The 13,698-nt window shown below is 35.3% G+C and overlaps 1 protein-coding gene across 19 annotated transcripts in view; it reads right to left on the bottom strand.

Moving 5' to 3' along the window:
• Nucleotides 1–13,698, bottom strand: part of SLIT2 (slit guidance ligand 2) — a 263,355-nt gene that overhangs the window by 62,061 nt on the left and 187,596 nt on the right. For 10 of the 19 annotated variants that reach the window (XM_048303516.1, XM_048303514.1, XM_048303515.1 and 7 more), the window contains 7 exons: nucleotides 13,241–13,312; nucleotides 12,644–12,715; nucleotides 10,628–10,771; nucleotides 10,335–10,498; nucleotides 9,549–9,572; nucleotides 7,120–7,137; nucleotides 5,858–6,008 (listed from right to left, as the gene is read on the bottom strand). In XM_048303516.1, the coding sequence (XP_048159473.1) occupies nucleotides 5,858–6,008; nucleotides 7,120–7,137; nucleotides 9,549–9,572; nucleotides 10,335–10,498; nucleotides 10,628–10,771; nucleotides 12,644–12,715; nucleotides 13,241–13,312 (645 nt within the window). The remainder of the gene's footprint in view (nucleotides 1–5,857; nucleotides 6,009–7,119; nucleotides 7,138–9,548; nucleotides 9,573–10,334; nucleotides 10,499–10,627; nucleotides 10,772–12,643; nucleotides 12,716–13,240; nucleotides 13,313–13,698) is intronic. The other 9 variants (XM_048303499.1, XM_048303503.1, XM_048303510.1 and 6 more) reach the window with 2 other exon arrangements.

The raw sequence follows: 13,698 nt of genomic DNA, 5'->3' as shown, positions 1-13,698 counted from the left end.
AACATTCTCATTAGTTGAACTTAGACATATGTAAGACATTTTTAAAACCTGATCACAAAATTTTATATAGCTGAAATCGAAAAGGAATATAAGATGATGTTTTTAATTTTTCAAACAAAAATGTAACTAAGGAAGGATTCCATGGCAACTTATAAATAAAAATCTTTAAGAAGGACATATAAACCACTGAAGATTAGTCTTCTGTTCTTTAAAGGATATCAGATGGAGTCTGCCAGACATCTGGAGGTACTCGCAGAACACTATTTACAAGAATGAAATAATTACTCTTCTTTTGAATAGGGTACCCACTGCATTGGTCTTCCCATGAATTTAAAAACACTTCTCTCACCATGATTTATCTTCATACTACTACAGCTGGCACACAGATATTGCTTAAGACAGCATTTAATGCTGACTTGTAGCACTGTAAGAAGATATGCAATGAGCAACAAATACTAGCTGGGCACTTCTCTTTCCTGCACAGGTATCAAGGCTTACAGTACAGTACACCTTTAACAGCAGCTAGGTTACGGGACCATCTATATTTCAAAAATTACCTGCATTGACCCAGTACTCCCTATTTCCTCTCTTGAAAGAAAATGGAAATTAAGAGTCTTAGATCCTTTATATGCTCTAATTATTATTTTTCATAAAATAATATTATTTTATTATGCCATAATATTAAGGAAGGGAGTCTGTCCAGCTTTTCTTTAAAGATTTTAGAAGATATGACTGACAAGATCACCGCGAAATGGAATTCAGCACAATTCTAAACCCAGAATGCTTTTCAGAATTGTCTTACTGCAAGACAAGTTTAAAAAAACCCTAGAAAATTAAAGAAAGCTGCTTGTTCATCCTTCCCTCCTGTTCATTCTCATTGATAGCCAGAAGGGAAATTAAGGTTGTAAATCTGAAGGTATGGTTGTACAACAGTTTCAATATGGAACCAAACTGAAAGAAGACAGAAGTTTTTGGATATACACAAAACATTCATATACCACACCAAATTACAAGAAACATGAATTTCAGAAGATGCTATCACCTCTAAAAATCAGCTGAATGACTTGATATCATTTTTAGTGGGACCATATAAAATATTCTTGCACATTGTCAATTAACAAAATTACTTCACTCTAAACAGCCTTTTCTTTACCCTCTCTATCAACAACAGAAGCACTGACCATTCTATAAATGTTGACATCTTCAAATACTTTTCAAGTGCTATACCATCTAGAAGAATAACTTAATAATGAAAACATTTACTGTTTCTAATAATACTTGCTCTACTGAAAACATTTCTAACCCCATTGAAAAAGGCAAACAATTTGATCATTTATTCTTTGCAACAATCTTCTACCTATTAAAAGTAATTTACTTTGTCTGTCTCTCAAGTTTCTTTCACACAAATGCCCTCAACCTTTCCAGTCTTCTTTTCCACGATTCTTGTTCTCCTTGAATCTTTTTCTGAGCAATTATATCCATCCTGAAAAGTGAGGCCTTTAACACAGTATTCCAGCTGATAATTTACTACTGCTATGTACAGTACAATAATTATTTAATATAATTTACATGCTACATTCCTATACCTATATCCTGAAATGAAATTTGCATTAGTGCCCAATAGCACTTCTTCATCTTTAATATGTATGATAACCACATCCTTTTATCTTGACCTACTTGCTGGTTTTTCCTCACTCTTGTATGTCCGGTGCTATACAGTTCTATCTAATTTCATATGTAGAATTTTAATTCTCATTTAAATTGTATTTATTTTGTTTAAATTAGTCCACACACAATGGAATCAAAATTATTACACATGGCTGGAAAGTTTACAGATGTGATCTCCATTCTGGATCTTAGTATTATTTTTTGAGCCCAGTGCTCCTCACTGGTAAAGACAGCAACTATAGTTGTTACCTATCAATCACTAGATCAAGAAAATGATCTTAAAATTACATTTATCTGGTTTAGTCAAAGAAAAGTACTGAAATACCATTCTCAAAATAAAAAAGTAAACAGAGGCATTTGATGATGATGTCTATACATTCTGTTTGGATGGAATATTTGATGCTTTTTCCTGTTTTAGTAACACAATGGCTAAGATATTGCATGTTTTTGAACAATAGCTGAACTTTCCTGGAAGGCAATATAGTGCAGTGATATTCATGCTTTCCAAAATTACCTTGTTAGGTTATCATCTATTGTACAATCATTTTAAAAATTCAACATATAAGACTGAAATTATTTCTTATTTAGCATTTATCCTGGGGACTTTGGTTTGAATGATTTCTGAAATGCTTCCTGACTTTTCCTATGTATTAGAAAGCTACCTGAAAAATATTTTATTTCTGGGGTGCAATTACAGACGTGTACTTTATATCAAATTGGCAGATTACACAGATATTTCACTGCTTTTCTGGAAGACTGTGAGCAAGCGACAAAATGGGAAGTTAGAACAGCAGTTAGTTGGTTTAGTTATAATTTTTTTAACTTTAAAAATTAAGTATCTGCCTTGAACAACATTAATATTTTCAGATTTTTTAAAAAAAAACAACTACTTTGAAGAAATAGGGTTTTTTTCCTGTGATATTATTACTGTTGCAATCTACACAATGGACACTTTTTTCAGAGAATCAGAGAATATGCAGAGTTGGAAGAGACCCAAGGATCATCGGGTCCAGCTCCTGGCTCTGTCACTGGTCACCAGGGAGAAGAGATCAGTGCCTGCCCCTCCTCTTCCCCTTATGACAAAGTTGTAACTGCAGTGAGGTCTCCCCTCAGTCTCCTCTTCTCCAGGCTGAACAGACCAAGTGACCTCAGCTGGTCCTCATACGGCTTCCCCCAAAGGCCCTTCACCATCTTTGTTGCCTACCTTTGGACACCCTTTTTTCCTTACTTTTGATCTTCATTTCCAAGCTGAGATTCAACTCCAAACATCACCCAGCAGCAATTAGTCTAGCTCTCCTCATCACCTACAGAAGCATCAATGTAATTTGACTCTAACAAGTATTTTTATATCACATTTTGTGGGTAAAAAAAAAAAGGCTAACTAGCGGCTATTCTCATACATGCCAGTAAATATTGTGAACTGGAAATCAAAGAATGGGCCTAGAACTAGACTGGGAAGTCCCAAGATGAACAACAAAGACAACACATCGAAGACCAGGAATAACAGAAGGAAACAAGAGAAAGAGCTGTAACTTTTGCATCAGTGAGGCAAACACCAAAAGAGTGTATTTGGCTAGAGCAAATGGATTTTTAGCAGAAGTAAAAAAAATGAAGAAGCAATTTTTCTATCCTCTCTAGAATATTTTCAGGACTATTGAAATTTTTATTATATCAAATGGCTTGAAGGACAATCCGTACAGCCTATCAAGTACCATAGAAATAGAAGGTTGAATAATGACTTTGTTACAGTTTAACACCCTTATACTTGGATAGAATGCTGGAAAGAAGAGGGCTCTTTAATGGCAAAAACTATAAAGGAAGCCATGATGGAAACCGAAGAGTGGTAGATTCCATCTCAAACTAAAAGTTCTCAGTTAAAAAAAAATTTACAGAAGTGAAAGGAAATAATTACCTTCTGTAAAAGTCTCAGGGGAATGGTGGATTTTTTAATCCACTAACATTTCAAACAAGACTGGATGTTTTCTGAAAGAAGTTCTGTAACCAAACATTTAGTCAAAAAAAAAATTGTTGACTGAAATTTGAGTGTTTAGGATATAGAGTAGATGAAGCTTGATTATTTAATTGTTCCTTCTGAATTTAACAGGTAGGAACCATAATTACGGAAAGAAAACACCTGACACTATCTTCAACATGTAAATAAATGAATGAGAAAACCAATTAAAATGCTAAATTAAGATTATTATTTCTTCAGAGAAGAGACAATTAAACATGTTTCCTCCTAAAAATCAAAGCAATACATGCTTAATCACTTCAACAACTCCATTTCTCATCTCTTGGTTCAGTAACTATCGTATTTACAACCACTACTTTATAATCTCCTGCCACAATTTAACCTGTTACCTATTCCATCAGCTTTTATTTTTAAATTTAAAAAAAATTATCCCAAAATATTGGATAACATAAAATGTATTTCTCTTCTGAAATCTATCTCCCTTCATCCAAGACTGTATCCATTTTTTTTCTGATTGTAATTTTCAGATTTGTAATAAGAACATGTTGTGGTTTAAACCCAGCAAGATACCATGTTCAACACAGCCACTCGCTCACTCCCCGCCAGCAGGATCGGGGAGAGAACCAGAAGGGTAAAAGCTAGAAATCTCATGAGTAGAGATAAAGACAGTTTAATAGTAAAAGAAAAAGCCAAGCACACAAGCAAAGAAAAACAATAAATTAATTCACTGCTCTCCACGTGCAGAGAGGTGTTCAGCCATCCCCAGTAGAGCAGGACTCCTTCATGTGTAACAGTGTCTTGCAAAGACAAACACAATCACTCCTAATGTCCTCCCTTTCCTCCTTCTTCCTCCCCTTTACATCCTGAGCACAATGTCACAGGAACTGGAATAGCCCTTCAGTCAGTTTGGGTCACCAGTCCTCACTCTGCCTCCTCCCAACCTCCCAGGCACACCCAACTTCCTTCCCAGCATAAAAAGCAGAAAAGGCCTTGGCTCTGTGTAAGCCCTGCTCAACAATAACAAAAACATCACTATACTATCAACCCCGTGGTCAGCACAAATCCAAATCATAAGCCCATACTATCCACTGTGAATAAAATTAACTCTACCCCAGCCAAAACCAGCACAGACCATCACTAAGTTCAACTCATTCTCCCAGCTTAGAGACAGACAAAAGTCTCCATCTGTGTTTTAAAAATACTTCAGTTTTGAATCCCTTTTCGTCTCCAGGTATTCAAATACTTAACAATAGTCTCATTATTTCATATCTCATTGCCATACTGCTGCTTTGATGCCAGCTGTAGACTGCTCTTCTAAGAGATGTGCCATCCTGTTGCTCATCTCACCCCTGTGGGTGACAACTTGATCACAATACTCTTGTCTCCACATCTCTATACTGCTTTACTATATCAAATCAAACTCTCTTTTTTTTTCCCCCTCAACATTTTGCCTTGTTCTTTAAACTGAATCTCCTAGGAAAACCAGCTATTTCCTTCCACTTTTGCTCTGCAATGACAGCCACTTTCATCTACTTTTCTGCCAATCCTTCAACCACCTCTGCACTCCCATAGTATTCTTTGCACATGGGGAAGCCTTGTAAAGCTGTCTTATTTTTATCTTTCACTCCCTGCTCGAAGACTACTCCAGTTGTAATGCCTACAAATCATTCCCATATGTCACTTATTAAGCAAGTAATAATCTCTGAGTTCTTCTCTGCCCATCTCTATTCATTATATTATTATCTCATCTTCTTAACCCAACTCTGTCCTGTTTGTCTGCTTTATATTCCTCTGGTCTCCTGCCTGATAAATGTAATGTGTGCTTTGCATAGCGATCAGCTCTGTCTGTTTAAACATCTAGGTAGCACTTTTTAAGACAGACCCCTCTGGTTACTGGGTGCCCTACTTTCTCCTGTAGTTAAAAATTAAAAGTAAAATAAACCCCACTACCTTTCAAAAATCCAAGTGGGTTGCTCAGGTCCTGAAAAACTAGAGACATAGAATAGTTACCTTATTTATTTATCATGGGTTTTTAAGGCTACAGGGTATTGAAATAATGCATAAATAATTTTTATGAATATTTAGTCCATTGAAGCGCACCACAGAGGTTACTTTTAATTTTTGCTGTTCAAAAAAAGTAAAGCCGTGGTTTTATATTTGACTGTTTTAGTTAGTTTCTCCATAAGTAAATAATCCTTTCTTATGGGTTCAACTTACAACTCTGCTGTGTACTGGGGGATGTGATCAGGAATTTTGTTGAGTTTCTGATTGGAGCAGTCCACTGTGGTCCCTTCACAGCGACATTTCTCAGGGCAGGCCAAATCTGCAAAGCAGTCTCCACTTAATTTGGATCTGTAATCTTCAGTGCCTGTAGAAGATTCAAGTCAAAACACAGATACTAAGTCAATAAAGTATAAAATTTGCTTCTTGTGAGAGGGTTGAAAAGACGTCTGCAATGCAGATAATGGGTGGGCAACTTGGGAAATGCATGATAAACTTCGTGATACTGAACAGACACAAGGGCTTCAAGAGAGGGTTCAATATAGGGACTTAAGATATGCTGGAAAAAGAAACTGAGACCAACTTCACATAGCAGGATAACATTAACTTGAGCTTTTCACAGCTGTACTTTCTGCTGATTATGTTGTCAGCCAATCTAGCCTTGTTTATAGCTCATCACACAAATGCCACTTTTTGTTTTAGAATTTGTTTTCTTTCTCTGCATCAAGAATAAATAGATCCTGAGTGCCACCTTTTCTCTTTCTCTGGTTACAAATTTGTATTGTTGACTGGACTTCATTAACCTCTGATTTTTTTGTATAGCCCCAATACTCCACATCATCTCAACACATAAGATTGAAAGCCCTGTTTCAGCTTTAATTTAAAAAATGTGTGATCCTGACTTAAGCCTCAGCAGCTTGCCATGCTGTAGAAAGCTGCGTGACGTTCCATGGTGCTTGACAGAACCATGTTTTACTCATACCTCACAACCACATGGTTAGATCAAGCACAACAGAAAATCTCGCTACATTATCAAAACTGCATCCATTAGGCCAAGGATAAGAGCAAGGGAAAAGAGGAAGGAGTAGGTATAAATCACAGAAGCATTTGAAGTTTAATACTTGCTTACATGACATGGCATTCTTATTACTGAATGTCCAGTGCCACAGTAACAGTATCACTGTCACAGATTAAATAAAAGTACAGTATATATTAAAAAAAAAAAAGAAAAAAAGAAAAAAAAAACACATTGAAAGTTTCCTCCACCATTTCCCAGAGTCAGTCAAAGAAAACATCCTAAACATATCAAGAAAAAACATCCAGTAAGGAACTGAGGGTGGGTGACAAAGAAAACAAAGAGAAGCTGAAAGGACCTGTGGGTTCTTCTTGGACAAAGGTGAAAAGACTGAGACTAGTAGAAGGTGCATCAGGGCTGGGAGGTACACTGTGATTTAGTTCAGACACTGAACTTTACTTACAGCCAAAATGGTGAACTCCTGCAAAAGTAAAGATAGCCAAGAAGGAAAGAAAGACAGAGTAATGCCAATTAAGACAAAAACATGAACTAAGCTCTCGTGTTCTCTACTTAACTTTCATTTGATTAGAAGATGGTTCTAGGGCCATTGTCTTTAGCAGAAAGAAAGAATAATTCATTTTGAGTGGCATTTAAAAATGAAGGTAAGATTGGGGTTTATTACAGATTTCACATAGGATGATGATCATGCCTCCCATGAATTATTCTTCACTATTTTGAATGCGTTCTTTAAAAGCTGCTCCCTGAATATATACAGGAGTTACAGAATATTCTGAGTTGGAAAATACCCTGAAGGATCATTGAGTCCAATATACATGCTATGCCACTTAAATCCTTAATAAACCAAACAAATATAGGAGAAACAGATTGCTCAGTGGAGGGGAAAAAACCCCAAGAGTCATCACGTATTATGTTATCTACAACTTGTAAATGTTTTAGTAATACATATGATGAAACTACTATAGGGTATTTCTAGGAGGTAGCAGATGATTTTTTTTTCAAAGAAATGATTTAATACTTGCCAACTTTTAGTCTTCCAAATTACTATAATGAAACTTTAATAACACTTCATAGCGTCCGCAGAGCAACATCTCCAAATGACATATTTAAAACAAATATTAAAAATATTTAAGTGTTTAAAGAAATGCTAAGATTTTTTTTATAGTATCTGCTTAAGTATAAAGAAGTGTTTTTAGCACTTTCAAATACCGAATGAACAAGTCTACAAATAAGTCTTTTTTTTTCCTCCTGTGTCCAGAGTACATCACTGTTAGCAGTTTAAACAATTAAAATATTCAGGGACAGTGCCTTCAACAACTAAAATAATTTTAGGTAGCATCTACCTGATAGCCTGCTAGAAAGAGAAAGCACAGAACTGTATTTCAAGAAGCAGGTATATAGCCCATTTTGTTTAATTGAATTGTTTCCTTTCTTCTTCTTTCCCCCCCGCCTCCCCGTGGAATAGCAATTTTTAAAGAGTACTTAAAGAAGCCTCAACTGCATGTGTGGCCATATTATAACCAGGCTGTGAAGACACCTGCTGGCAAGAAAACACTTGTAACTCACAACAAAAGTTGTGCTGGTAAGGTTGGGTAGAAGCCACTCTGTGGCAGCTGTTCTACATATTGAGTGGTACTACAGGTTTGTGAAATTGAATACCCCTGTTTTATGCTGCTTTAAAACACATTTTTGTGGATGCCAGTGCTGATAAATTGCTGCCTTATTTTGTATTTCATTTTGTCTTTTCTTCATATTCAAAACAACATATTAGTATAAGGGCATGAAGAACTTCACATGACTGCTGCAAATGTAAGTGTTAATTCACACAGCATTTGGAGAAGAGCTGTTAAACACACGAGCTAAAGAGACAACAACTAAGATGACTGCAGAATGATGATATACCTGTAGTATTTGAAAGAAGATGTGCACTGGTGTCCTATTCAATTATTGTAGATATTTTTCTAGATATTAAACTATGGCAGAAAATCCTGATTGCAAATCACATACTGTAATTCATCAATAGATGCATTATTCTCTTGTTAATTTTGTTATTTATAATCTGTTATGAATATAACATGAGTATATTTTTTTCTATTAAGAAAACAGTGCACACACTGACAAGCAAGGTAAAATAAAGAAAGATCCATACTTCAAAGAGCTAGGGCCAACATCAGTAAATCTTTTGTAAAAATATCATAGACTTATTGTAGCTTAAAGCAGTGTGTAAATTGCTATTTCACCCCAAATCTAAAGTCATATTTTCTTTAATGGAAAGCATTTCTGATTCACTGTATGCGTGTGACCACCGAATGCCCCTAATTAAGAATATCAGCTTTCTTTTCCAAGCATTCCACTGTGATTTCCTAAACAAAAGGAGGGTGAGCAAGCATTAGATGCAGCCAGTGTAGAGCATGAAAGCAAGGCAAGAAAACGTTCATTTGTAGAATGTTTAGTTTTTAAAGTTGTGCTAGCTCTTTGATGGCAGCATGGTTTCTTGTGTTTAAAAGCAGCTCAGGAGCTCCATTTTAAAAACAGCAGCAGCAGAAAGGCAAGGTACAAGGTAAGTAAAAGTGTCAGTTAAAATATGAACTAGCAGGTGCAACCTTCTAAATAATTTAAGTATAGCTATAATTTTGGTAGGTTGTGTGCAAATCTGTGAGAAAGAAAAAGGTAAACGGAGCTGCATGCTAAGCTCTTATATTCAGAAAACAGAATTACTAATATTCTACAAAGGAAAACTATGTATAGCTACAGGTATTGACTAATGTTAATACACATGCATCAGTTTCCTAAAATCTATGACAAACTTTGCTTTTGGGGGGAAAGGGAGAGAATATCTGCAGTTAGTCAATCTTACTGCAGAGCCAAACCTACCTGGAATGAAATACTGTTCTTTAGCTAAATAAAGAGAAAAAAAAAAAAAAATAGAAGATGCACCTGAATGTCAGCAAGCAAAGAATGAGTTTTATTAGATAAAGTATGGACTGCAGTTAACTACAGATAATTTAGTGAAAAAATGTGTATTCACAACGAGAGCTGATAAACAACAAAGTGTGAATAGTCATAAATGTATCCGGAACATGGATAAAAAACCAGTTTTCATCTGGTATTTGCACTTGAGACTGAATAAACTGTAGAATGTGAAATGCACCTGGAACAGCTGGATACCATATGACGAAAGTTAGGATTTAAAGAAATGTAAGTAGGAAACGGAATAAGATTAGAAAAAGAAAACAGTAAATTTCAGTATGAGGCAAGCTGCCTGTATAAAAGGGATATGTCATGTTTCCATATTGAACTTAGAAATTTTCAGATCTTTCACATATTCCAGAGCCCTGTGGAAATTTTACAAAATGATTTATGGTGGTGATATTTGTAGTGAATAAATTTAGCATTTCATTCTGAAGTTTTACATATTACATTTATTTTCTTAGACTTAATGATACTCAGAAATAGTGCCAAATGTGTAAACTACAGTAATGTTCCGTGATCCAATAGTCTATGGCTTCCCAGATTTCCCTTTATTCAGTCAAAAAACTAAAAAAAAATTCTGCAATGTTTAATAATTCTGTAGAGAGACAGCTGCTTTCATTAGAACTTCTATAACCACTACTTTTTTTGCCAATAAAGGAAAAATAGCAGCTGAACTAAGAAAATTACCTGAGCAGCGGAATTTCTTGCTTTTGATCTGGCCGATCCTTTTGTTTGCCAGACGGCGGGGGCTGGTGCAACGGGCACCACTGGTCTCAATGGGGTTTGTGTGAAGATAATCCGCCAGCCACTTCAGATGGCAGTCACAGATAAATGGGTTCTGAGCCAAATGCCTTTCATGAAGAAAAAAACCAATAATATCACACATTATTTCCCTTTTGTCTCAGCAGTACCCAGTGCTTTTACTGCACTGTAGAATATGAAGTCGTACTTGAGAAAACCATAAACAAGAACATACGTACAAGGTCTGAATCGCACGCAGGGGTGAGAAGGTGCCTTTTGCAATGGTCTGAAGCTTGTTGTCATACAAAGAAAGAAGATTCAAGTTGTGCAGATCTTGAAATGCATCAACTCGCAGACAATTGATCTTGTTGGCATTCAGTAATCTGTTTAATGGAAGACAATTATAAAATTGAAAGAAATTGCTCCATGCTGCAGCTTCAGCATTTTTTCACAGACAATTCTTTGTGCACCTTTGCAACCAGAACAAGAGATGTAGTTACAAATAATAATTGACAGTGACATAAGGAATTTCAGTGAATTGAAAGTGATGTAAGGAATTTCAGTGAATTTAAGTATCTTCTTTAGGTTATATGTATTCCTACATATTTGAACCTTGGAGTTGAAATCTGTACATTTATTTAGCTAAAATCACATTTCTTATATGTGCTGGTAGAATGTCTGTGTGGTATTTGTGTATAGTGCAAAGAAACAAGCCTAAAAATCAAGTATATTCAAGGAAAACTAGTTTCTTTTGCCAAATAAACAAACAAAAAAGGAACTGAACACTGTGTTCATTAGCTGGAAGAGATGTGCAGTGGCACTTTTAATTATATGTTACTAATCAGCATGCTGCCACATTAACAGAGTTGTAGTAAAAACTGGTGGCATGGAATATATCCAAATCTGTCTTGGATCCTTTTCCTCTGCATCTTCAAAGGGAACCTTTTCTTCCCCGTACCTCCCAGACTTTTAGTGTTAAAACAAACAAGCCAATCTAAACCAGCTCCTTTTGAAGAGAAAAAAAAAAAGTCATTCCATTAGACGCATTTTTATAACCCAATATTTTTTTACTCCTTCCCATGTTGAGCCAGAAATGGAATGAAATGGTGGATTTGAAGTCTAATGCTCTGATAAAAAGTTTTGCAAACAAGTAGAAACTTACTTGGACCTAAATGTACTATCTATACAATGCATATTAAAATATGGACATTGTTTTTAATACAGAATTGAGAGTTCAGAAAGGTCTCTTACTTTTTTTTTTTTTACAAGATCTGAATTATATTTTATAAATAAAACATCTTTAAAGGAAAACAGGGAAGTATACCCTGCCCACCACTATACTATTTTTGTGGCTAAATTAAATCAAAATGCAAACCTCTAGGTGGTGCTAGAACTTGCATTTTCTGTGTATATATTTACTGTTTTGCCATCTTCAATTAGTTGTTAGTAATGGACACTTTGCCAACACTTCATGGTGAAGTCTGGACATTAGAAAATTCTAAGCATGTGTGAAGAAGCCTTAGATTCTTTAAGAAGACCCTAACTCAACAAGTCAGTTATTCTGGGACAAGTTCTTTCAAAACCACCGTTGTTTTATGGTCTATTTCTTTTACACAGTACACCTACTGCACAGCCTCTTCTGCTAAATATTGACAATATTTAATAAACATATTACCATGGCATTCTTTATTCCAGTATAAAATCTAAAGAGCAACGGTTTCAAAGGTTACATGTGGAAATTTCCAAAGTGTTAAATGAAGTAGCAGCTGGAGTTCACAGAGTCAAAGAATTGTACTGAATGTCAGAAAACATTAAAAGCCACCAATGAAACTGTGGTGTAGTACTGTTCTTTCATGGGTACAACTAGAAAGGCAATTGCATAGCATTTCCACTATATATCTTCTCTTTATAAAACACACAAATATTCCTTTTATGGTTCCCATACAACTTCATACATGCTATTTGCCATTTAGAGGGTATCATATCTTTATGTGTGTTATCCTTAGAAATTCCACTCAGGAGAATGATTTAATTTTAATCATTTTAGGCTGAAACAATAACTGATATGATCACATTTGTGGATGAATGGCAAGCTGGCCTAGAACAGTCTTGACTCTTTCGGTTTTAGCATAATTTGGTTTTACTGTACTTTGATCTTACATTTGGGATTTCCTGCCAGTTCTTCTGGCATAAATCTCTCATCATGTTTACCCTTTTGAATGATTCCAAAATAGAATAAATAAAAAAATACTCACAGCAGTTGCAGAGAAAAGAGTCCTTCAAACAGGCCCTTTGGAAGTTCTGTGATTTTATTGCCATAGAGGACTCTGTACCAGGGAATAAAGCAAAGCTACCATTATGAAACGCATATGCTATGGGATTTTGACTTCAAAATTAGAGAAATTCCAGTATTCCTGAAAGGAATTTAATAACAACCACTTGATACTTGCAATATCCTTGTGGTCCTGTGAGGCAGCAGGATCACACATTTTCCCAAAAGGTGTGTAGCCCAACGAGCTCTCTGCAGAACCAGCACCTCACTGATTACAGGTTTACCAAGGGACCTTGCTAAGTGGATTTGCTGTTTGTAAAACAACTAACTGGGGAATAAAAGACATGCTTGGTTTTGTTCAACTCCTTGCCATGAACATATTTACAAAAAACCCCATAAGTTATTAGTGTCAAGCTGTAAAAGAATGTTCAATTACCACTGTTGTTCTGAAAGGATTATTACAACTTTCAGAATTGATTGAATTTATAGCAAAATTTTGCAGGGAGCCAAAAGGACAAAATAATTTCACCATAAGAATATAAGAAATTTTCTTCTGTTTACAGGTCAAACAGATACCTACAGTGAATTGAGTGAACGTAAGCCCTGGAAAGCATCTGGAGCTGCTTCAGAGATCTGGTTATTACTCAGGTCACTGAAATAAATAAAATTTGATTCAATTAATTCAAGCTATTTTCAAAATAATGAAGTTTAAGATAATATGTAATTAGAATTAAGCATGAATGTGAGAAAGAAATTAAAATATTTACATGAGACACTGCTGAAGATTTTTAATATAAAACCACTAAAATTGCCAGTACACTGAAACAAAATGCATAATTAAAAATAGACCTTTCAAATGCTTGAAAAAAAAGACAAAATATTTACTTTTCCTAATTGCTTAAGCACATTTTCTTAAGAATCCTCTGCCTGCTATGACCACAGCGCTATATAGCCTCAAAAACAATCTGAAATTATCCTCATTCTCTTTTTTTACTAGAATTTTCACTACAGAAACATACTGCTTCTATGCAGAACCAT

Source organism: Corvus hawaiiensis, chromosome 5, assembly GCF_020740725.1.
Source record: "Corvus hawaiiensis isolate bCorHaw1 chromosome 5, bCorHaw1.pri.cur, whole genome shotgun sequence".
NCBI classification, from domain to species: Eukaryota; Metazoa; Chordata; class Aves; order Passeriformes; family Corvidae; genus Corvus; species Corvus hawaiiensis.
The sequence above is the reverse complement of the archived record's forward strand: the minus strand, read 5'-3'. Positions and strand labels throughout refer to the sequence as shown.